The sequence below is a fragment of the Rissa tridactyla genome, chromosome 5, assembly GCF_028500815.1.
Source record: "Rissa tridactyla isolate bRisTri1 chromosome 5, bRisTri1.patW.cur.20221130, whole genome shotgun sequence".
Taxonomy (NCBI): domain Eukaryota; kingdom Metazoa; phylum Chordata; class Aves; order Charadriiformes; family Laridae; genus Rissa; species Rissa tridactyla.
In genome coordinates, this window is record NC_071470.1 from 32,486,997 (window position 1) to 32,508,660 (window position 21,664).

The 21,664-nt window shown below is 49.1% G+C and overlaps 1 protein-coding gene across 1 annotated transcript; it reads left to right on the forward strand.

The window, feature by feature from the left end:
• Window positions 1–1,208: 1,208 nt before the first annotated feature.
• LOC128910532 (sushi, von Willebrand factor type A, EGF and pentraxin domain-containing protein 1-like) lies at window positions 1,209–17,895 on the forward strand. The gene is made up of 9 exons (XM_054203895.1): window positions 1,209–1,590; window positions 5,352–5,789; window positions 7,097–7,232; window positions 9,540–9,628; window positions 11,336–11,399; window positions 12,421–12,509; window positions 13,338–13,450; window positions 13,911–14,067; window positions 16,193–17,895. Exons 1-9 carry the CDS (start codon window positions 1,536–1,538, stop codon window positions 16,342–16,344), a joined length of 1,293 nt encoding a protein of 430 aa, XP_054059870.1. The 5' UTR covers window positions 1,209–1,535; the 3' UTR covers window positions 16,345–17,895.
• Window positions 17,896–21,664: the final 3,769 nt, after the last annotated feature.

Consider the following 21,664-nt stretch of genomic DNA (forward strand, 5'->3'; position numbering starts at 1 on the left):
TTGACAGTGGGAAGCCAGCTGACTGACCTATACCCACCCAAACTGGTGGTACCAGAGGCGAGGAGGCCGCCCTGTCTCCCTGCAGCTACCATAAGGCATGGTAGCATCAACAGTCTCTTCCTACTGGAGACAGAAGGACATGAGAGTGTCCCCAGCAGAGCTGTGGGTACCAGAGAAGGTCCTTGGGTAGGAACTGGTGGGTGCTTGCATGCCCCGTAGCAGGGTCTGTGCCTCTCTGTGCTGCTGGTGCAGGACGTGCTGTGGGGCTGCACAGGCCGGGGTGGCATGAGAAACCTTCCCTTGCGCAACCTCCCGGCCACTGCGGTGGCCGTGTAATGTAGAGGAGCAACCACACGTGCAGCGCAGTGCTGCCAGGGCACTACGCGTGGTGCCAACCTGACCCTCCCTGGGCCACTGTGGGGAAAGCCTGGGGGCTTGGGTTAGGGCGTGATAACGGTTGGCTCAATGTGTTGAGCCCTACGGAGGATTTTGGAGCACGAAAGACACGGGCAGCATACGACGATGCCCGATTGTCTCATCGAAAGTGCTCTGCCTGTGGAGCATCCGCAGTCCTACAGGAGTAGCCAGCTGTTACCTGAATTTGGGGGAAGATGTGACATACATGAGATGCGACATTCAGCCATATGCGAAAAGAAATCCTCTATCATGGTGGAGGCTCAGCAATGCTGATTACTAACCGATGGGGGCAGAGGGAAATGTCGGGGGTGAATCTTTCAAAGCAGGGCTGTAAGGTGAGGGAACCACAGGGACATCCGTGTCCTTGGGCAGCACGGGCAGGAGGCCCCGGCCTCAGGGCGTGAACAGCAAGCAGGACAGCCACCGGATAACACGTGGAAAATGGGATGGGGCCTCGCTAAACATCTTCCCCTCAAAATCATCATAATCAGGATCATTAAGTTTGATCCTGATCACAACAACTTGATGCATCGAGTTGGCCACCTTGGGGGCAATGAGGCAGGGGTTAAATTCTGACTGGGAAAGCTCTACACTCGCCGGAGGGGGAATTTTGGTTACAGCAAGGTTGGTGCCAGCTGAAATGGGAGCCGCTTTGAACTGTGGGCTCTTCTGGGGTTGTTTTTCTTCTTGCAGGAAATCCTGGGTGTCTGAAAAATGAAATCCTTTCCCTTGACGAGGTCACGGGGGGCTGGCCAGCAGTCAGGCACAAGGGCTCCTGCGCGGCTCTGCCCGTTCCTCTCTCCGAGACCGTCGCTTCCTCCAGGACGCTTCTTTTGCGCGTGTTTCTGCAGGCCGCAAGGAGAGGCTTCGATGCGCTCTTCTGCTGGTGATGTAGTTTGCGCCGTGCTTTGGGAAGGCCGGGAACGTCTTAAGACTTATTGCAGCCTCCGACCATAAAACCCGCTTTGTCGGGGGGAGGTTGACTTGACTGAGCCGCATGATCCGAGTCAGGTGACAACATCGGGCACACAACCGGAGGAGGATAAACAGTCGGGTGTAGGAGACTAGCTGCTGAATCCTGCCTTTTGACACGCTGTGTTACGACTCCTTAGGGAAAAATGAGCGCCTGGCCCTCTCCTCTGCTTTGGAGCTTAACCACGGCGTGCTTAACAGGTAAGTCCTCCTGAGGTGGTGTTTCTCTTCGCTGGCTGAGGTCGGTGGTGGGTAAAGCCGTGACGGGCTTGTGAAAGCCCTGGGCTTCACCATCTTGGGGTGCTGCGGAAGGGCAGGGCAAGAGAAGGGGAAGGAAGGCAGGAAAGGAGAGAAGTGTTGAAAGACATGCAGTCTCGGCAGCGGGCTGAACACTGCAAGTATAAAAGCTTGTTTTTTTCCCGGGGCGGGGGGGGGGGGGGGAGGTGGAAAAAATAGAGCCCCATTACTCTGCGTATTGAGGAGCTGCAGTGGCCTCTTTGTGGCTTTATCTTAGACCCCAAGGAACAAGATGCCCCAGTATCTTCGCTTTCTCGGGCTGTTTTGTTAATTGGGTCTTTAGAGGAGCAACAGCATATGTAAAAACGGCTGAGTATTTTGGTAATCATGCCTTTACCTGCTCCTCTCCTTGTTCTTCTCAGCCTTTTGTACTGCTTAGCTATATATATATATAAAATCTGTGTTCTTATAATTAATATTTTATATATATATAAAAAAAATCTCTTCTTATAATTAATATTTTTGCTGTGTGGGATCTGGCAAACCTGTTGCACCTTCCAGGGCAAGTCTGGCCACGAGCAGCTGGAAGGTGAACGTAGGGTGAGGTGCTGCCCTCATCCCTTCTCGCAGCAGCCAACTTGCCTTCGGGGGCTGCCAGGGGCCCTGTGGCCACCTCCCTTTGTGGAGTGCGAACCCCTCAGCCCTGTTAGAACAATGTGTGTTTTCCAGAGTTCCTTGGCAAAGGGGCAAAACTGCTCCAAGCAATTACCTGCCGAGCCTCGTCTTTAGCTGCGGGCATCCAGGGCAGCCAGAGCACGTAACAAGGTACAAGCCGTAGCCTGGCACTCTCCTGAAATTAAACAATTTGGGGAAGCTCTCCGTTTCAGGAGCCAATTATTCACCTGCTGAATTCCCCAAAGACGATTATTATCCTTACCTAGATCTGTAACTGTTGACTTGGTTGTGTTTTGTTTGGCTCAAAGGGTTAGTTTTTCGGACTGTGCGGTTGTACAAGATGGACGGGAACAAAAATAAGGGAGTGTCCGTCCTATTTCTGCATTTTGTGGGTTCCTGGCCAGCGTCCGTGTCCCTCGCGAGCGGGCAGGGCTGCCTGCCATATGAACCAGGAAGGATCTCAGCTCTGCAGTGGAGAGTTCTGTAACCTCCCCTGGCGTCCTCGAGGCTCTTGGAGTGAAACATCGTGCCAAGGTGTCACACAAAGACCCGTCCTCGAAGTGTCCCTGGGGGTGCTCTTGTGGATTCACAGCACCCCACAAAAAAAGGCTCTAGAAAGCAAAATCACAGCTCCCTGTCAGACGGTGTAAGTGCAGGAGAGGAAATGGTCTGATGCAGCTAAGGTTGAGTACTGTTTTTCCACACCTGAGATACTATAACTGGTAAAACAAGACATCACCCATTTTGACCAGGTGTTCAAAGCTATTTTTTTCCAGCCTGCCTACTTATTTTTTTTTCTCCAGAAGTTGTTTAAATGAATTTATGAAGTACTGGCTACTGAAGGCTATTGATGGCTACTGAAGCTTTGCAAGCAACTCTTTAATGGCTACTTTAGCAATATGTTATGAAAAGATATTTTCAATTTAAAAGAAAAAAAAAAATAAATCCATCTTAACACTACCACCGTTTAACACCAGAACCGACCAACCAAGGGATACTTACCAAAGAGGCAAAATTCAACTAAAAAAAAAATAAATCTTTTTTTAAAAAAAGACAAACAACAAGAAAATTCAGCCAGCTGTGTGCAGTCCAAGACGCTTAAATCCACAGCGGTGTCTCTGGCTGGCAGAGCTGAGAAAATGCTGGGGAGAGGCGGCTCCGTGGGAGATCAGACTTTGATCCCAGTGATCCTTCTGAGAGCTTTTCCCAGGAGAAACCCGATGGTGCCCTTGACTTACTGCTGGTGTTTACTCTGAGATTAGTTCAATAAACCCCGGGACCGATGTGGCTCGTTGCCAGATGTGAGGACAGAGAAGCGGAGTGGCTCCAGCCCTTGAGGCGGGTGGGTCAGACGAGGGGAGCTGTGCGCCTCGGTCCTGGGCTGAGGCATGGCCACGGGAGCAGCGTCCCCTGTGGGTGCTGCTCTCCCTGCCGAGGACCAATGCTGGTGTTTCCAGGTCACCTGGATTTGGGGCGAACAAATACGCCACAAAACGATCACTGTTAAATTCGGTGTTTCTGTTTTGGGAGCCACAGCACGAAAATGCGGGCAGTGGCCCAGGCGGCTGGGTGGTCATCTGCTGTGGTCCTCGGTAGTTACAGGAAGATAGGGCTTTACCCTCTGCGGAGTACAAAGCAGGCAGGATGCAATAGGAGGGAGTGCTCCCAACGGGCTCTTCTTGTGATTGCAACTTTGTAAGGACTCTATTATTCAGCGTCCCGATCTTTCTGTGGAAATTTAATTAAAGTTACTAGTCAACTTGGCCTGCATCTTGTTGTTCCTACCACGGAGGTGCTAAGCACTGGTACCCATGGTGCTCGGTCTCACGTGGTGTATCCCAAATTGAGAGAGAAGTCAAAGGCTGGGGGAGAACCAGGCTCGGGAAGAAGCCTGCAGGGACCCGCGGGTCTGCAGCCAGCTGGTGCTTGTGCTGTCACCACTCAAAGATGTGGCCCCTCTGACTCTCCAGCCTCTCATCCTGCTCGTGCCCTTCCTCATCCACATCTCACTGTCGGGTGTCCGCTGTGCTCTTTGGGCTGCTTGAAATCCATAAAGCAATTTCTTAAAACAGTCCTTTTATTTTCCCTGCCAATGGTCACTGGATTTCAGCAGGTCCTCTTGCTGTGGTGGCTTAGCAGATGTGTGCTGGTTGTGAGCCTGTATCGGCCACAGTCGCATACTGATGCTGTAGGAAGTTGGCTGTGTTCAGAAGCTGCAGTTATTTTAGAGTAAATCTCTGCCCTGAGTTTCTGACCCAAGCTGATGCGACATTTGCTGTGGCAGGAGCTGGCTATTCTGTTTTTGCTTTGCTTCACTTCGTTTGCTCAGCACCACGCTGCTAAATTAAAAGCAACTTGGTGCTTTCCATGTTTAGTTTTATTGGTCTCTCCTCGGTTTGGAGACCGGGAGCCATCCCCCATGGTTGTGTGCCGAGAGAGGGCTTTTGCCAGCAGATAGCATTTCAGTCCACTACGTATCACGGCAAAACAACTGGAACTGCGGTAATACTCCTTTTCTCTGAAAATTACAGCTGTCCCACTCTGATGGGGGGGGGTTCAGAATCAAGCCAAGCAAATCTTAGCCTGCGGGTGCCCTTCTGGTTACTGGATGTATCTCCAGAACAGCTTTAAAAACGAAAATCCCAAACCCATGACTTTTCTTTGCTGATCCCTTTAAGGGAGATGGGATAAAACAGCCAGCTACTCGACAAGCGTCTTAAATCAGATTGTCGTGGGATCTCAGGGTAAACTGTCTTCAGCTGCTGCTAACGAAAATCAAGTGTTTCAGGCAATTCTCACACCCTTTTATCTAAGAGAGTCACACCTCCTGGACACTGGCATCTACCCTCCTGTGCCAGGGAGGCTCAGATGCTGCCTACGCTGTTTGTCTCCTTGCTTCTGTACTGCTCCGTAGCGGACCATAGCAGAAGGGATTTTCTGAACATCAAGCAAGGATACACGAGTTAAGCAATTGGTAAAGACCTAAAGGGAAGCCTCCATCAAAAGAAGAACAATAATTTGGCCACTAATTTTGTTTTCTCTTCTCTTAGGTATTGCTTTAGGCCAGACAACCACCACCCAGGTCCCCATTGCATCAACCCAGGTGCCTCCCAATGCAACCAGTACCGCGACCTCTGCACGCCCAACTGCCTCTGCAATGCTCTCGGCTGAAGTGGCATCAACCACTGCAAACCTTGTCACGTCCACGGCAGCGCCTTCTGCTGATCCAAGCACAAAAGAGCCAGGTCAGACTCTGCCCACCACCACGGATGTGACTGTCCTCACCTCTGGCAGCACAGCCACCTCTCAAGTGTCTACAGAACTGATGGCTGTGTCCACCAGCACCCCAGCATCCCCTCCAGGTGTGACCACGTCTCCTGGGGTCCCATCAGCAGCTCCATTCCTCACCACCGCCAAGCCCTCAAACTGCAGCAGAGTGAATGTGACGTCCTGTGCCCCATGCTCCCCGGGGACGTTTCCTAACGAAGGTAAGAGTCCCTGCTCGCCCCGGCTCTCCCTCTCGTGTTAGGTGGAAAAGTGACTTACCAAGGGAGGTGAAACCAGCACACGTTCTCACGTTGGAGGCTTGGACAGGGAGCAGGAGTGGGAGTTAATTTGTTGCACCTTTCTGAAGTTAAAGATCTGGCCTTGTGCTGTCTGTTGGTTTTCCCAAGGCCTCCCCAGCAGGATGAAGAAGCAGCAGGGCTGTGGCTGCAAAGTGTAGCTCAAACGCAACCTGGCGTATTGGCAGGATGATGTTGTTTTGAAGTACAGTGCCAAATATAAGGACAGTGTCTGACTATCCATCTCAAACGTTTGGAAGAGAAGCCCCGCTATACAAACAGCCTTTTCACTTGGGCTTGAGAAACCACCTGGTTTCTCTGTTGTGGTCAGGAGTCCATACTATTACCTCTTTCAGAAGTTATTTATGTGTCGTAATGTGGTTGGTTTGTTTGTTGTTTTTTTTTTTTAAAACACCACCACACCACCCCCAAAAAAATCCCAAATAAAAAAACCCTCACCAACCTAAAACACAAGCCATGTACCTTCTGCTTATTTCCCCCACTGCAGGGCGCTTTTAAAGAGAGGAATAAGCAGCTCTGGTGCTCTAGGGTAGATCCCCAGAGGACAGGAGGTAATTCCCACCAACCTTCGTGTGCAGGATGTTCATCCACAGAATCTTCTCCTCCTGCCTGTGCCGCAGCGCCGGGGGGACTGGTTCCCGCAAGCAGCGGGATGGCGGGTCCCACGGGTGCGGCTGCAGCAAATCCCACGTGATTGCTCTGCGGAGCCTGGGTTTGTTTTGTGGAGCAGAGAGGGGTAGAGCTCGTGTGTGGTGGGAATGCCACCGTACCTGTGCTCAAAGGAAAACTGTTGCTGCTCAAGGCACGTCCTCTGCTCTGGGGTTTTACTCTTCGGTTCGGCTTCCCTCAAGCCTAACTTATCAGAAATCCAAAGGAGTATGTTGGTTTTGGTTTTTTTTTAATTTTTTGTTTGTGTGTTGGAGGGAAAACAAGGAAAACCCTCCCAGCCCTTCAAATTAAGAGGGGAAAAAAGTCATCTTAATTACCAGAAACCCACACTGATAGACTCGAGACCTTAGATCACCTCATGGCTGTTCTTCAGCTTGCTAACGACGCGCAGCAGCATCATTAGCATCAATATGACAGTTTTCTACCCCCTAGGACTGTCTTGCTGGAGGGGTTGCAACCCAACGCTGTACATCCATTGCAGTGACCTGTCCTGACAAGTCAAGTCTCCCAGTCCTGATCCTGACCTTTTTGTTCCCATTTAGGCACCTTGAGCTGCTCGTGCTGTGCGGGGGGCTCGTGTGCGGACCCCGGTGCCTGCGCCTCCTGCCCGCTGGGCCACTACCAGCCTGAAAGTGGGCAACCGTCGTGCCTGCCTTGTCCGCGGGGGCGTTACGCCAAGTAAGTGACCGAGCCCCTGGGCAAGGGGTGGTGGATGTTCTCCCTCAAAACGCTTCCTAGCTGGCAAAAATCTCCCTTGGGCTGAGGGAAAAGTGCTGCCAGGGTGGTTTCTCAGTGGGAAGCGCAGGGTTTTGCTTCCCCAAGAGGAAGGGCAGCTCAGGACCTGCTGCCCCAGCACCCACCCGTGGTGGAAAATGCTCGGTGTCCGTGTGCTCCTCAGCTTCTTGCAGGGCTCTGTGGCAAACTGTGGCCGGGAGCTTGTTCTCTGCAAAGCCGAAATAGCTACGTGCCTGTGAAACGGGCTGTCCGCCAGGCTGTTCGAACCCTGGAGACAGCCCCAGGCTGCCTTCAGTCTGTGCTTTAAATGAGGTCCCCGTGGGGCAGGTGGCGGTGGGAAGGTGTGCACCTCTTCAGTGCTGCTGGACTCTTCTCTCCAGGAAACTCTGGTGGGGGGGAGCTCCTCCCAAGGGCTTCCCAGCAGCCGGCTCCAGCTCTCAGCGGGCTGCCCTTTTCTTCTTCCATGGACTTTTGTACATATTAGGAGAGAATACGTTTTTTTTTTTGTGACAGAGGGGCTCTTGAGAGTGAAGTGTGGGTTCATCTGCTTGGCTTTCCTTTGGGATACCTCTGGCCAACTGGCTTCATCTCTGCGCTTTGCTCAATTTTCTCAGTGTCTATTTTGTCGCCTCCAAGGGTTGTCATTACATTTGGGTTTCTGGCAGCTAAAGCAACACCCTCAGCCAATACGGTGTGGAAAAGCTCACACAACACCCCAGCCAGAAGCCCAGCCTTGCAATTTCCCCAGGCTGCCTTCTCCTGGGGATGCTGGGCAAGTGTCCTCCGGCTCCGGTGACACCCACACGTGCTGCTCTCACCGTTTCCCATCGTGTTTTCCCTTGCTGTATCCAATGTCTTCTGCAAGCAACCGGTGGGTTTTGTCCCTTGGGCAGCTGCAAGGACAGGAGGAGTGGCAAGAGCTTCCCGGGACCGTGTCCCTCGCAGAGCGGCTCCGTTTGGATCAGCCCTGAACAGAACCTGGCCGTGGGGAAGGGTGACCTGACCCTGCAGTTTGTTTGCAGCAGCCCATGGGTTTGAGGGGCCGCTGGCTTCCTCCTCCATGCTCCCCCCTTGCTGGTGGTGCAGTGGGGACCTGCCTTACCTTATTTACCCCTCCAAGTTCTTTTTAAAAAAAAAAAAAATAATAGAATCAGGAGCAAGCAGTCTCCTGGGCACCACGCAAAGGCTGCTGTTGGGATGTCGGAGAGGGAAACGCGGAGCCGGGGACCAGGAAGGAAGGGCCAGCAACAGGGGCTGGGGTCACGAGACCTGGGGGTGGACCAGGAGAAGGGGGGATGTGGAGGGGAGGGGGTCCAGCAGACACAGCGTGTGCACGGCCATCTCCATGGCAGCGTCCCTGGCCTCAGGGCTCCGATGGGATCGTTTAACATTTCTGTGGTATTTGGAGACTCCAGGCTCCCCTGAGCTTTCAGTGGGTCTGGCTGGTGCAGGCCCTGTGTTGGTTTGTTTTAAGGGAAGCTATGTTTCCAATTGATTTTTTTGATTTATTATTATTTTTTCCACAAATCCCGCTCAGCCTTGGGGTTTCTGAAGGAACTAAAGAGCGTGTCCTTGTTTTCCTCCAAAGCATCCCTGAGTATGTTAACAAATTCTTATACCCACATGCCTGTTGTTGGGGATTTGGCGATGAACGCAAAGATTTCCTCTTTTCTCTGCCTTTCCTTCTTTCCCTCCCCCTCCTCACGGAGGTCTAACATGTTACATCCCCTTTCCCACAGTCCCTGTTATTTAAGGTCAGGACTTTCACACATCAGTGCCGGGGGTTTCCCTCCTTTTTGCGACTCCGAAGCGACCTGACTTTCAACAATGGAGCGACTCCTTTTAAAATTGCTGATGGATGCTGAACACGAAGCACCTTTCTGATTCAATTCAGTTCCCAAGCGTGGATTTAAGAGCCTGACTTTAAACCGAGGTTTTTAAGCCTGGCTGCAATGTCTTTGTCAAGATACAGAATTTAGGCTCTGAAACCCATCCCTTTCCATATAGCCCACAGGCACAGGGCATCTCTAACGTTAACAATACAGAAAACGTCATTTATTTTTTTTCAGTGGACCTTTAACATTCAGGAGAGTTCAAATCATTGTTTTTTTTTCTGCCTGAACTCCTTTATTATAATTACCCTATTTCTAGACTTATTAGCGAAACAAAGAGTTGTGCTCTGCTCTCTCAAAGTGGATAGGGGCTCGGGTCACCTAATAGAGCACTCACCTCTGCTCGGGTCTCTCCTAGCTTCACAAGGAGCACCGCATGCCTTCCCTGCCCACCCGGTAATTACGCTAATGAGTCTGGGGCCGCAGCCTGCAGAGCGTGTGAGAAAGGTAGGCTTTGCTTTGTATTCAACCCAAATGCATTTTCGTCAGGCTCCGCGATGCTCTTTCCCATGGCCAGATGCAATTACCAGGTAACTTAAAAGCACCGAAGAGTAAACAGGTTATTTTGTTCAGGCTAAAAATAGCATAGCAGATCTCTTCCCGTTCTCTTATTGACGTTTTTATTAAAATGGAAAGAAGAGACCTCGGAGCCACGCTTCTGTTTGCAACGAGCTACTACTACCACTGCAACGCAAGCCTTTTCCAGAAAGTCAGGAAAGAAGCTTTATGAAATTCAGTTATAGCACAAGAAGGAGGAGGGTGTCAGGGAAATAAAGTATTCCCCTATTTTTTTATGTCAAAAATGAGTCTAATCCATCTTTGTTTTCACTTAGGCAACCTTCTGCAGCCTGAATGCTAAATGTAATACTCTCGTTATTCTCCAGGAATTAAAGGCTGGGTTTGCAGTGAGCTGCTCGGCACCTGGCTAATGCAATATGAGCCCGGTACAATGTGTTCGCAGACAGAGTTAAAAAAAAAACCAAAACAAAACATGTTCAAAACAGACCGGCATTTACTTATGCAAAAACCTAATTAACACATGCAATGTGGCCGCTATTCTGTACACAAATTAAGCGCTCCTCATACGGGCACAACTGTTCTTTTTGAAAATCCGCCCACCAAACTGTTCGGCTGGTACCGACACCTTGGCTATCACTTGGGAAGTTCGGGAGGAAAGAAGCGGAACTGGTGACAGCGCTGCGGTGTCTCGCTCCCTTTACTCAGCCCGTTTGAACACTGCGTTGGACCACAGAGGAGTCTGTGCGGGTGGCCCCTAAATCATGCGATTATATATTTAAAAAGTTGTTTTTTCTCCTTGTAGGGAGAGGGAGGTTTTTTCACACAGGCACCCTAATTCTGCCCCATGTGGACCCATGGCGGTGACCGATGTTGTGCACCATCAGGCACCTTCTCAAAACCACCCAGACTCCCAAGTGGCATTCTCCTGCCTTTAGAGGTTCCTATTGGCATGGCAGGGACTCACGAGCCAGGTTCTGCCTGCTTCCCTGCCCCTGCCATGGGCATTTCACTCCTTGGTGTGATTTAGGGAAGGGTCTGGACACGTCCACATGTCCTCCTGCCCTTCCCTGTCCTGGTGGTGCAGGGAGGGAGAGCGAACAGCAGATTGCTGCGCTGAGCAGTGCCATCCTGGTCAGTGAGTCTCGTGTCCTTCTCTTCGGAGGGAAGGAGATGTACCTCAGACCTCCTGGGGTGGGAGAATCCCTGGAGGGATGGGGGTGACCGGAGGGTTTTCCCCTGGCCAGAGACCTGCTCCAGCAGAATAACCCAGGAGTCGGCACTGGGGTCACCTATTTCAGCTTCATTACAGTTCAACCTGTTGTGCTGGGAAGGTTGAAGAGTCTCTCTGTCTCCCTGGCAGGATCTCGGATGCGAGAGTGACACCAGGGAAATGCGTCCAAGCCCCTCCACGCTCACCTCAGCGTGGCAGAGGGCGTTAGGAACCTTGGATTGCGCTTTCACGGCTTTTGACAAATAGGAAATGAAGCATCCTGAGTTAGCCCGTGAAATGCCCCTTGAAGCCCGTTGTGGGGAGTTGATTTGGTTGCTTGTACAATGGAGATGAGCAGATATCCAGGGATATGGGGCAGTGATGGTGGAGGAAAAGTCCTGCAGCCTTACTCTTCTCTTTTTCAGGGTATTTTAGCTCCAAGCAAAATGCAGCTTTTTGTTTGCCTTGCCTGCCTGGATCATTTTGCAAGTAAGAAGTCCACACGTGACCTTGGCTGTCGAGGTGGGGGATGGCCAGGGAGGGGGTGGTGTATTTCTGGTAGCCACCACTGAGCTAAAAGACCCAATGTAGTGGCCAAAGGCAAGTCACCTGCTAGTTCAGCTGTAGGGACGTTGGTGCTGAGCGCTGGTGAGAGAAGGATGGTATGACCGAGGGGAGGATCCTGGCTGGATGTGGGGTGGTAGATGTGATGAGGTGGTAGAGCGTCAGCTTGCAGCCCACCTCCACCATCCCCTCTTGCCAACGTTGCTGCGTTGCGTGGGCGTTGCACGCCCCTGATAAACAGACTGATACCAGCACAGGGATGGAGCTGAGCGTCACTCTGTGTGGTGTAGGTTTAAGCTGAGCTGATGGTGTGTTTATCCTGAGCCAGGATGTGCAGAAGGCAGCAGCCAAACTACCCCGGCTGTGCTGTCACCTTCGGGCTGGGAGAGGGGTCCTGGGAGAGGCGCTGGTGGGGTACCTTGCGATGGGCTCTGCACCCTGCTGTGTAGGGATGCTCACACAGAAGTTGCGGGGTTTATACCCAAAGCAGGTGAATTGGCATGTGAATAATTACCTTCCTTCTGGCCTCGCTTGTCCATGTTACGCAGCAGATCTCTGCTGAAATTTGATTAAATTGCCACAAGACCAGATCCGTGTTACCGGCTGTATCTCCCGTCTCTCTCCCAACTCCCTTCGCTACCTGTTGACCAGTTCCAGCCAAGCTCACCATGGAATAGTGACTTCTGGGATAGCAAGCTCCTACGAGTTTCATACAAATAAGCACCCAAAGAGAGGACAGAAATGCCACCATGTGCCCTGCCCTAATTAGACATGGGAGAAACCACACTGGAGAGAGGCACTATGAACACCCCCAAATTGGCCAAAGCTAAGCTCCTGGTAGACCCTGGAGACTTCAATCTGTGCATACATAAGAGAGCTGGCTTTGGTGGGCTGGGCTTGGAAGCGCTTGTCCTACAGCGTGGTCTGTCTCCGCTCCCCTCCCCAGCACCACCAGCTGCACGGGGTGTCTGCCGTGCCCCGGTGGCCAAGAGGCTCTTCGGGAGGCGTTGGAGGAGTGCACACCTTGCCTGCCAGGTACCTTCTGCAGCGGAGGGTGGGGGGCTGCCACAGCCCGTCTGGGAACGTGCGGCTTCATCACCAGAAGGAACGATTTCTTCCCCAGACTCGTCACACTTGCCCCAGCGGACCCTGGGGGGAGAGGGGGTTGCCTGAGGCTGGGGAGCAGCAGTGGCAAAGGGGACAGTCAGTGAGGGGAAGTGAGGAAATGACTCTGCTCCTTCCATCCATGTCTTAAAATAACACGGAACCGCAGGGGGTGAGTCAGCGGGAGGGCAGAGCGCTCCAGCCACCCCCGCAACCACCAACGGGGAGAGACGGCGAGCCTCCTCTCCGGAGACAGCACTAGGGATCTCTCGTAGTCCCGTTGCGTTTTAAACATGCAGAAAAGCATTTAGCACTTTGAGACCCGGGACTTCTGTGACCCGTCACTCCCACAAAGCTTAGGAAACTGAGCCGTGCTTTAAGCTTCGCTCAGCAAGTTTCAAACAGCTGGACAAGGTGTTTGAATCCAGAATTAGAGAGGATGAAACGCTGCCGACCTCCAGCTCCAACCTCCCCTCTGCCTGAAAGCCAGAGCTCGCTGCTAAACCCATCTCCCACCATACTCCTACTCGCACTCGCTCCGCCACATCTAACCCCAGACAGCCCTTAGTCCCTCTGTCCCCGTTTGTTCTTTTTCCTGCCCCTTTGCCACCGAAGTCCAGGCCCAGCTTTTGTTACGCACATGAAGTATTTAATGCGTCTTTCTCCTTGTGGCTTTGAAAGCTGAATCATCCATCTGCAATTGCAAAGGCCCCGGGGTCTAGTCCCAGGTCTTAATTTTGTGCTTATTGGCTATTTCAGGTACGTTCAAAGGTCCCAGCGACAGCAAATGCAAGCTCTGCAGGACAGGAGAATACCAATTACAGCGGGGCAAGGAGAGCTGTGACCTGTGCCCCGAAAACCACTACTGCCCTGTGAGTCTCCATCAGCTGGTTCGACAGCCTGGATTAACAAATACAGCTGTCCCGTGACAAGCTCAATACACTTCAGTTAACACCATTTTTATCTGAGCCTATTTCCTTTTCTTAAACATAGACAGAGCCCTGATGGAGGGAGATGGTTACAATTATGACACCAGGAGTCAGGCTTTGTGCCACCCTTGGAGCTGCCCCGTCTCACTGGGCCACCAGGGGGAAGTCAGATCAGTGTATCCATTAATGAGGGGGTTGGATGTATGGACGTGCTGTATAATGACACCTTCTGCCCTTCAGCCTATTCTAAGTAATACCGGAGGGGCAGACGGGTTGAATTTAACGATGGCAGGTTCATTTCTTGATTACTTTTTGCTGCTGTGTCACCTCCCTTCACGCCAGTTACCTTCTGCAGCCTTCCCCCTTTGCTGGCGCTGAGCAAGTTGCTTTTTCTCTCGGGCAGAGCCCAGACGTGAACCCGGTCAAGTGTCCTCCTGATGCCTTCTGCCCCGCGGGCAGCACTGAGCCAGCGTATTGCATGGAGGTCTTTCTTTACAAGGCTGGGGACTCCTGCCAGCTGACGCCCCTGATGGTCGTTCTCCTGGCCATCTTCTCGGCAGGTAAGTGTTGGTCTTCTCTGCCCTCTGGTAAAATTAGACACCTCTCTGCAGCTGGGCACCTTCACGTTAGGCCAACAGTGTTCTCTGGGCGGTGTATTTTATGTTTTTGGAAACCTGGATTTCTACTAAAGGTCTTTCTACTTCCTTTCAATGCAAATGATAATTCTTTCCCCATTTGTAAGTAGGGATAGTGCTGCTGTTTGCTCTGAAGGAAGACCAGCATGTTTTTTGTTTGTCCTTGGGAAGCATGTGCGTATATAGACCCCAAAACAGGAATTTCTTGTCTGCCCACAAGTAGGAAAAAGGACAATTTCCTCTTGGTACGAGGCTTGAAGTTTCCTAAAAGCATTTTCCCCTGTAACTTTTGCTGCAGCCGCTTGTGCAGCGTTGGTTGTCTCGATGCTGTGGTGCACCTTGTAACCAACAGAAAGAAAGACAACCAGCACCTACCGAGTATGTGGGGCATCCCTCAGCCCAGATGCCACCTGCCATAATTAGCTCATTAGGGTAAACCAATGGGTGGATGAGCTTTTCCACCTGGAAGCCACACCATGAATGCTCATTGCAAAACAATGAATAGCGTTTGTAGTCCTAGGAAAGGGAAGAATAAGAGTTCTGTAGTTTTTAACCGAAGTTTGGGGGAGGTTTAATCAGAGGTAAGAGTTATGATGCAAATGAACAACTCTAACTGCTACGAACTGCAAAACGAGCAGAAGAGCAAGCTGGGAAGAGGGAAGAGGAGCCCCACTGTAAGTGCCACTTACGCTGCCAGCTCCCTTGACACACGATTTTAATCTCTAAGTCATAGAGATGACTGAGTCATCAGAGGATAAGGAATTATAGCCTCCTATCCGTGGTTTCTGTGTTTTAAGCGCAACACTTATGTGCCTCCTGAAGACCCGTTCTCCTGCCCAGCTCCCCGTTGTTAAAAGGCGGGGGGGGAGATAAAATAGATGTATTATTCCCCAGAATGAATGAGAGAGTGCAAAGCTGCTTCTCCAACAGCAAAGCAGGGCTGGTTGCTCTCATCAAACTCCTCTCTCGGCGCCTGAGGAGAGGGCTCTCTGGAGAGGACAGCAGGGGCTGGAGGGGCCGTAGCTCTAGCAGTGCTGGTTGACTGCTCTTCTCCAGAGGGATGAAATGTCCCGGGGGGAGCGGATGAGGGTTGTTCTCACAAGCTCCTCCGCTGGCCCATAGCCCCTTGTGCCAGGCTGTAGTCCAAAAATCTGCCAAGACAGATGCCATCTGACGTGAGTATTAATTAGGAAAAGTAGATTAAAATGAAGCATATGGAGAGCCTGTTCGCAGAGGGGTAACGGCCGATTAATCAGCGTTTCTCATAAACAAGTCTGAGGGTCACAGAACAACGCTTCTCGGTGAAGTCCTGCCTCTCAAAAAGCTCGCTCAGAAGACGGGTAAAAGAAACAGCCCACACAGGAACCTGCGAGTCTTTCACGGCTGGTCTAACAGATCAGTTGTTTACTGTGAGACTGCCTGCTCACGCAACCTAAATTTGGAGGTATTTGTCTGGCCATATTGCATCACAGCGACAGATTTGCGCTCTTCTGTTAAGATCAATTTTCCCCGATTATGCTTCCGCCAGAAACAAACACACAGAATGTCGCAGGACTTGGTATTTGCCAATTACTTCCGTGTCTATGCCCAATCTAAAAGTGATTTTTCCTGACAGTCCTCACCTCAGTCTAGACTCAGAGTTAATCTAGGTCTGCTACTGCTCGTGCTTCGGTGCAAGCACTGCACAGAGCAAACTTCTTTCTCAACATGATCCTTCGGTGGGATCAGCAACGGATAAGATGCCAAGTAGAAAATAATAGTTCCACAGAGCAGAGAGTAAATGGCAGTCGGAAAGCAAGCTACTAAATGACTTCATTAAATCCTGCTGTTATTCCCCCCAGCTTCCAGAATAAAGGTGAAATGCCAAAGTCGAGTATTTATTATTATAGCCACCCAAACCTTTTTTTGTGCAGAATATGCAGGAGAAAAAAAAAAAAATAACATCCTTAATTTACCGGAAGAGAATACTTGAGTAGGGAAGCCCTAGAGCAAAGGACACCTGATGCTTCACCTTCCTCTCTGAAAATAACTACCCTTCCTTGCCTTCCAGGTGGAATCCTTGCTCTCTTTCTATTGATTCTGAGAAGGCGGCAAGAACATAGCAAGAAATCCTTAAAGTCTCTATTGCTACCCGGGGGCTCAGGACAACACACAAGTTACGGGGGGACGGAGCACACAGAACCAGTCTACGCTGGCTGGTAGCCCAGGACATGCCATCAGCAGCCACCCGCTTCTCTTCTGCCCGGGGCGATGCAGATGTGTGCCTATGGGCAAGATGTTTAACCACGAGCAACCAATTTCTGTATTGCTAAATTAAGCGCTGAGAAATAAAACTCAGTTTTTGAGTTGTGGCTACTTGTAACCCACCCCAGCTGCCTGCTGTACCAAAACGGACTGATGGAAAAAGTCTTCCCTCTTCCATTCCTGGCTTCATTCACAAGGAAATACATTTCTCCTTTTGGGGGGGGGTGGGGGTAACCAAGAAACCACAAAACAGCAAACAATTATGTTTCTCTCGCCCTTTCAACAGTCAGCTCAACAAACTGAGCGAGGATTGACTGCTCCATTTATTGAGGTTCCTGTGCTCCAACAATCACTTCCACCTGAGCAGGAACTAACATAAATGTGCTTTCTTTTAAGCATATGTGACTTTTACTTTAAGCAAGGATAAGTCAAGGAAAGGGATCCCAAAGCTTTCTCCTTCCTCTCAGCTGTGGGAAAACACGTGCAACAGAAATAACAGCTGATTCCTGGACAAATATGTCCCTTTTGTTTTCTGCTCTAAGGTGGTGCTTCATACTACAGCTACAAACGTGACTCAAAACTTCCAGCAAACCTCACAGGAATTGTTTCATTCTCCACCAAGGCACAGAGGGAAGACAGGGAACTTGTCTTGGCAACGCGTTGGGGCCAAATGGAGCAGCACGCTGCAGCCGCAGAAGGTGTCTCACACGTTTTTGCACGCCTAGGAGACCTGCCTGTACTGGACCCATGGCTTAAAGGCCCGTGCAGCGTTCTTGCCTCGATCCTCGACACTTGATTCACCTCCCACCCACCGCAGCAGCATGTGAGACTTGTACCTGTTTGCTCTGGCGAACTCCAAGCTTTCTCCTCTGCAGCTGGCCCAGTTTACCCCTCTGATTAAACTCATGTATTTGTATTTTACAGGGATGATTTCAAATTGTGCAGGTGTTTGTGTGGCTAGTTGACTCTTCTCTTCCTAAATTTTTTGTTTGCTGTATTTTTCCTATCATGTTTTTTCTTACAGTGCCATTTAGCTTTCTGCACCTGGTCCTCATGGCCATTTGAGGTCTCACCACCCTACCAGCCACTCAGAAACGCCCATCATGCCCAATGCTTCAGCTGCTCCATGAAATCATTACCTGGGGTCTCTTAACCTTCCCACCTTGTTGTCTTTCTTCCTCCTCCTAGAGGGAAATTCATACACGCTGTAGATGTGCTGCGTAACCTCAGACAGACCAGCCAGCTCTGACCCTTCGTCACAGCGCTGTGCTTCACCAGCTCTATGAGTGCTGGTAAAAATAGCATCTAATATTCAGTGATCAGTGCTTTTAAATGAATGTACGCTGAGGTGGAAGGCGGTGTTCCTTCTCGCATTAGTCTTTCCCTGGGCTAGTGCAGCAGCAGAGTCAGCTGAAGGAACCCGGCTGGTGGGGGGTTAAGTGGCTGCTGCCCTCAGCTGCTCATTCTCCTCTCCCCAGGGGAGTTACTGTGTTAAAAAAGAAATAAAAATTAAAAAATCAGTCTCTGATCTCTCTCAACTATGTCAGGTGAATAAATGGATGGGAAGAGAGGTATGTTGTCCTTTGTTGTCACACAGGTTGCCCAGAGAAGCTGTGGCTGCCCCATCCCTGGAAGTGTTCAAGGCTAGGCTGGATGGGGCTTTGAGCAGCCTGGTCTAGTGGGAGGTGTCCCTGCCCGTGGCAGGGGGGTTGGAACTAGATGGTTGGCCTAGATGCTCTTTAAAGGTCCCTTCCACCACAAACCATTCTGTGATTCTAATCTGGATCAGCAGCAACATGGATAGTGCCTCTGACCCTACCCTGGAGCCCCCCACACCGCACGGGCAGAGCTCCCACATCCTCCCCCGCAGTCTCTCTCACACCCTCCATTTAGTAGACACGCATGAAGTCACGCAACTGGCACAAAACTGTGGCTTTTCACAGGAGCAGCAGAGGGACACGGTGCTGATGATCTCACAGCACAACAGCAATCCATTAGTATCAGAGCAATTTTCTGAAATGCTCTTAAGTGAAATGTAGCCCCTGTCAGACGTGGGAGATTCCACACATGAAGACAAAGCAGACCCAAACAAAAACCGGGCTGGAAAAGCAAAACGCAGTCAAATTCAGACCTGACCAAGCAGGAACAGCCCCAGTGACAGCTAAAGGAACCCACGGGAATGGAACTGGTAGGACTGCGTGGCTCCAGCTCCAAGTCGTTACAGCCTGTAAAATTATGAGCGACAGAAACCAGCACCGTAACAGGAAAAACTGGACTGCAAAAAAAAGGTCAATGTTTTTGTGATAAGCAACACTGAAAACAAGCCAAAGCACAAACATTTTTGCCTCCATATTAAGCTTAAAACATTACTCCCACAGAGTCTCTTAGGAAGTCCTGGAGCAACACCCAGTTCCCTCAGTGCCAAACCATGCTTGCCCTAGCATATACCGTTTCGCTTTTTTCTTTAAAGAAAAAAGAAAATTGATGCAAAAATAATTATATAGAGCTGTTTTCCAAAAAAGAATTAGCAACTTCTTAAATAACTAGGAATAGATTTTAATATTTAATAAGACACTGAAGTTTCTCAAGCAGTCAGCCATGGAATAATGTGACTCAACAGTGTGGAAAAATCCCATTAATATGTCTTTCACGATATTTTGCTTTTCCAAGTAATTAAAATAAAAAAAAACCCTAAAAACTGACCATAAACACAAAGCTATTGAACAAAACAGACATTTAATTTGATAATTCTTCCTAGATTGTATGAAAATACATCTAACATATTCAACTGAAAATTGTTTCCATGCTTGCTCATGTGACAAAAGAACAACAAATTCTGAATTTGGCTATCACGTACCAGCTTTGAAGAGTTTGCTGGAAAAGGAAAGACATCTTTCTACTTTGATGGGCAGGACATTAAGTACATAATTTAACGCCACATAATATTCCATACTTGGATGTTACTGAGGTGAATTAATAACAGAAAATCTTTTAAGTTGCTGAATGCTAAAAAGTATTGAGTTGCACCATGAGAAAGCTCAGTTTTTCAAGATTGTTTTCCTTTGTATCTGAACAGTGGGAGAAGGAAAATAGTGAAACATCTTTTTTTATTTTGCCCTCTTTTTTTAAGGAAACTTAAGTGTATTTTCCCAGTGCTGCAGAGTAATATACAGAAGCCTTCATTGAAAGACACCTAAAATCCACCTTTCCTGAATCAGAAACTAAAATTCTACCAGATCACCACCTGAGTGACTTAGCTGAGCTCATGGGGTCACATGGTCAGTAGATATTAATGAAGAACATGGTCCACGTTACTCTTAGAGAGCCATCTCCGAAGTCCGTGATCGGCAGGAGGAAAGAATTCCCAGCCACTCAAAAGCAAACCCTTAGTTCGCAGCCTCGGCGATGGAAACCTTCGTTGGCCCGAAGGGTTGTGTAGTAAAGAGCAGAGAAGAGGTAGAAGGAAGCAGAAAGTCAAAACAGCCGCTCGCTGAGATCTGTATGTGTGAATTTAACGTTAGGAAAAGAGTGCTGAGAGCGATTGCTTTGAACACCAAAGCCTGCCTTTACCCACCGACAGATACGGAATGGGTGGCTGTCCTGCATCCCGCCATACTAAATGTGCCTGTGAGCCCACCTGAGAGGTGGGCAAGGAGTTGTAGGCTCTGCCATTGATCTTAAAACTGATGGTGTTACTGCAGCAGTGCCAATCAGTAACTATTTGAGATGGTGCCTTCTGGAATTGGGCATCTGCCTCTTAGGACCCGGGGCACAACTGTTTCAGGGTGCCAGAGCTGTTACACCTATATGCGAAGAGGAAAAAGCAAGGAAACGACTAAAAAATTAACAAATTGAAAAAGCAATGGAATGTAAAGGTAAAATTTTATAATAACTTATTTAAAAGTATTCTCATAAAGCCTTCCTTACATGGTATAGTATTCAAAGAATGGTCCCAATAACATCAAATTCCTTCATTGTTTAAAAGCGATGAGGAAAGTCTTTCTCCTTTACCACCTGATCTCTCTTTCCTCCTCTCAAAAACCAATATTAGAGAAACATGCATAATACCAGTTTTTGGTTTTGATTTTAGGCACAGGCCTACGCTTCAGTCCTGGTATAACACATATCTATAGCAGAGGGAAAGTTTCCCTCAAAATCAATTAAGAAATCTTCATTTTTTCCCTTGAGTGCAAGGCTTGGCATACCACTTAAAAAAAAAAAATGCAAACACGTAACACTTCCCTCTATTTTGAACTGTGCTATTTTTTCAATATTATTTGAAAAAAATAAACCTTCCAACAGTGTTTATAAAAACTTATTAAAAGAACAAAGCAGTTTGGTCACAAAATAGAAACCCAAAGGGTTCAGGGTAGGGCAACGCTACATTTAAAACCTCTTTCAATTAATATCTACTAAGAAAACAGAAGTTTTTACGTGTTGGGAACAAACGGGGATTTCGATAATTCCAAAAACTAAATCTGCAATCAAATCCTGAAGAAATACTTTGGAAAAAAACATACTCTCTCATGACATAGCAAGGCTTCATTTCCAAAGGGGCTACACAGAGTTTCTGCACTATTAAAGGCAAACTAAGCTATAAGATACACAAATTACTAAATGGACATGAAGGCGCACACTGGGGCTAGATAACAATGGCACAAGTCAAAACTTACTTGTAACACTGCCTAATCACACACCAATGACATGCACTGGGAAGAAAACAGGTAAAGATGTTTTTCTTTACCGTTTTTTCCTAGGTCTAGTATTATTTCCATCAATACTAAATCTCGTATATTTGCCTCGCCGCAAGCGTGGGAACCTAACGGGAGCAAAGAACGCAGAACAGCTTTGCTGACACAACACAGTGGCAATAAGATAGTCGAGAGCAGAGCTCCTAAAAAAATAAATGATTCCAAACAGTCTGCCAAGTCAAGGAGCCAGTTTTACATAAACTTCATCAAAAGGAACAGTCAGGCTAAATTTCACTTTAAAATTGTTCCTTACGTGCTTCTTCAAAAATCTGTTTCACTTTTAGTTGTTTTGAATTAGTCGTTTTGAATTTTAGTTTTTGCACTTTGGTCAAGTTTCACCTTCTGTTTCATTCACGGGGGAATTTTGTTCCTTGTTGGGCGTTTTCTGCGTTATCAAAAAGTTGTAATGCTTGGACTCCACGCATTCCAAAGAAATGTTTGCCTCTGTGTTTTACTTGACATTAAGAAAAAAATCAAGTAATTTTTTCAAATGATAGGTTTTGCAAGATTTATTTTTATTAAGACAC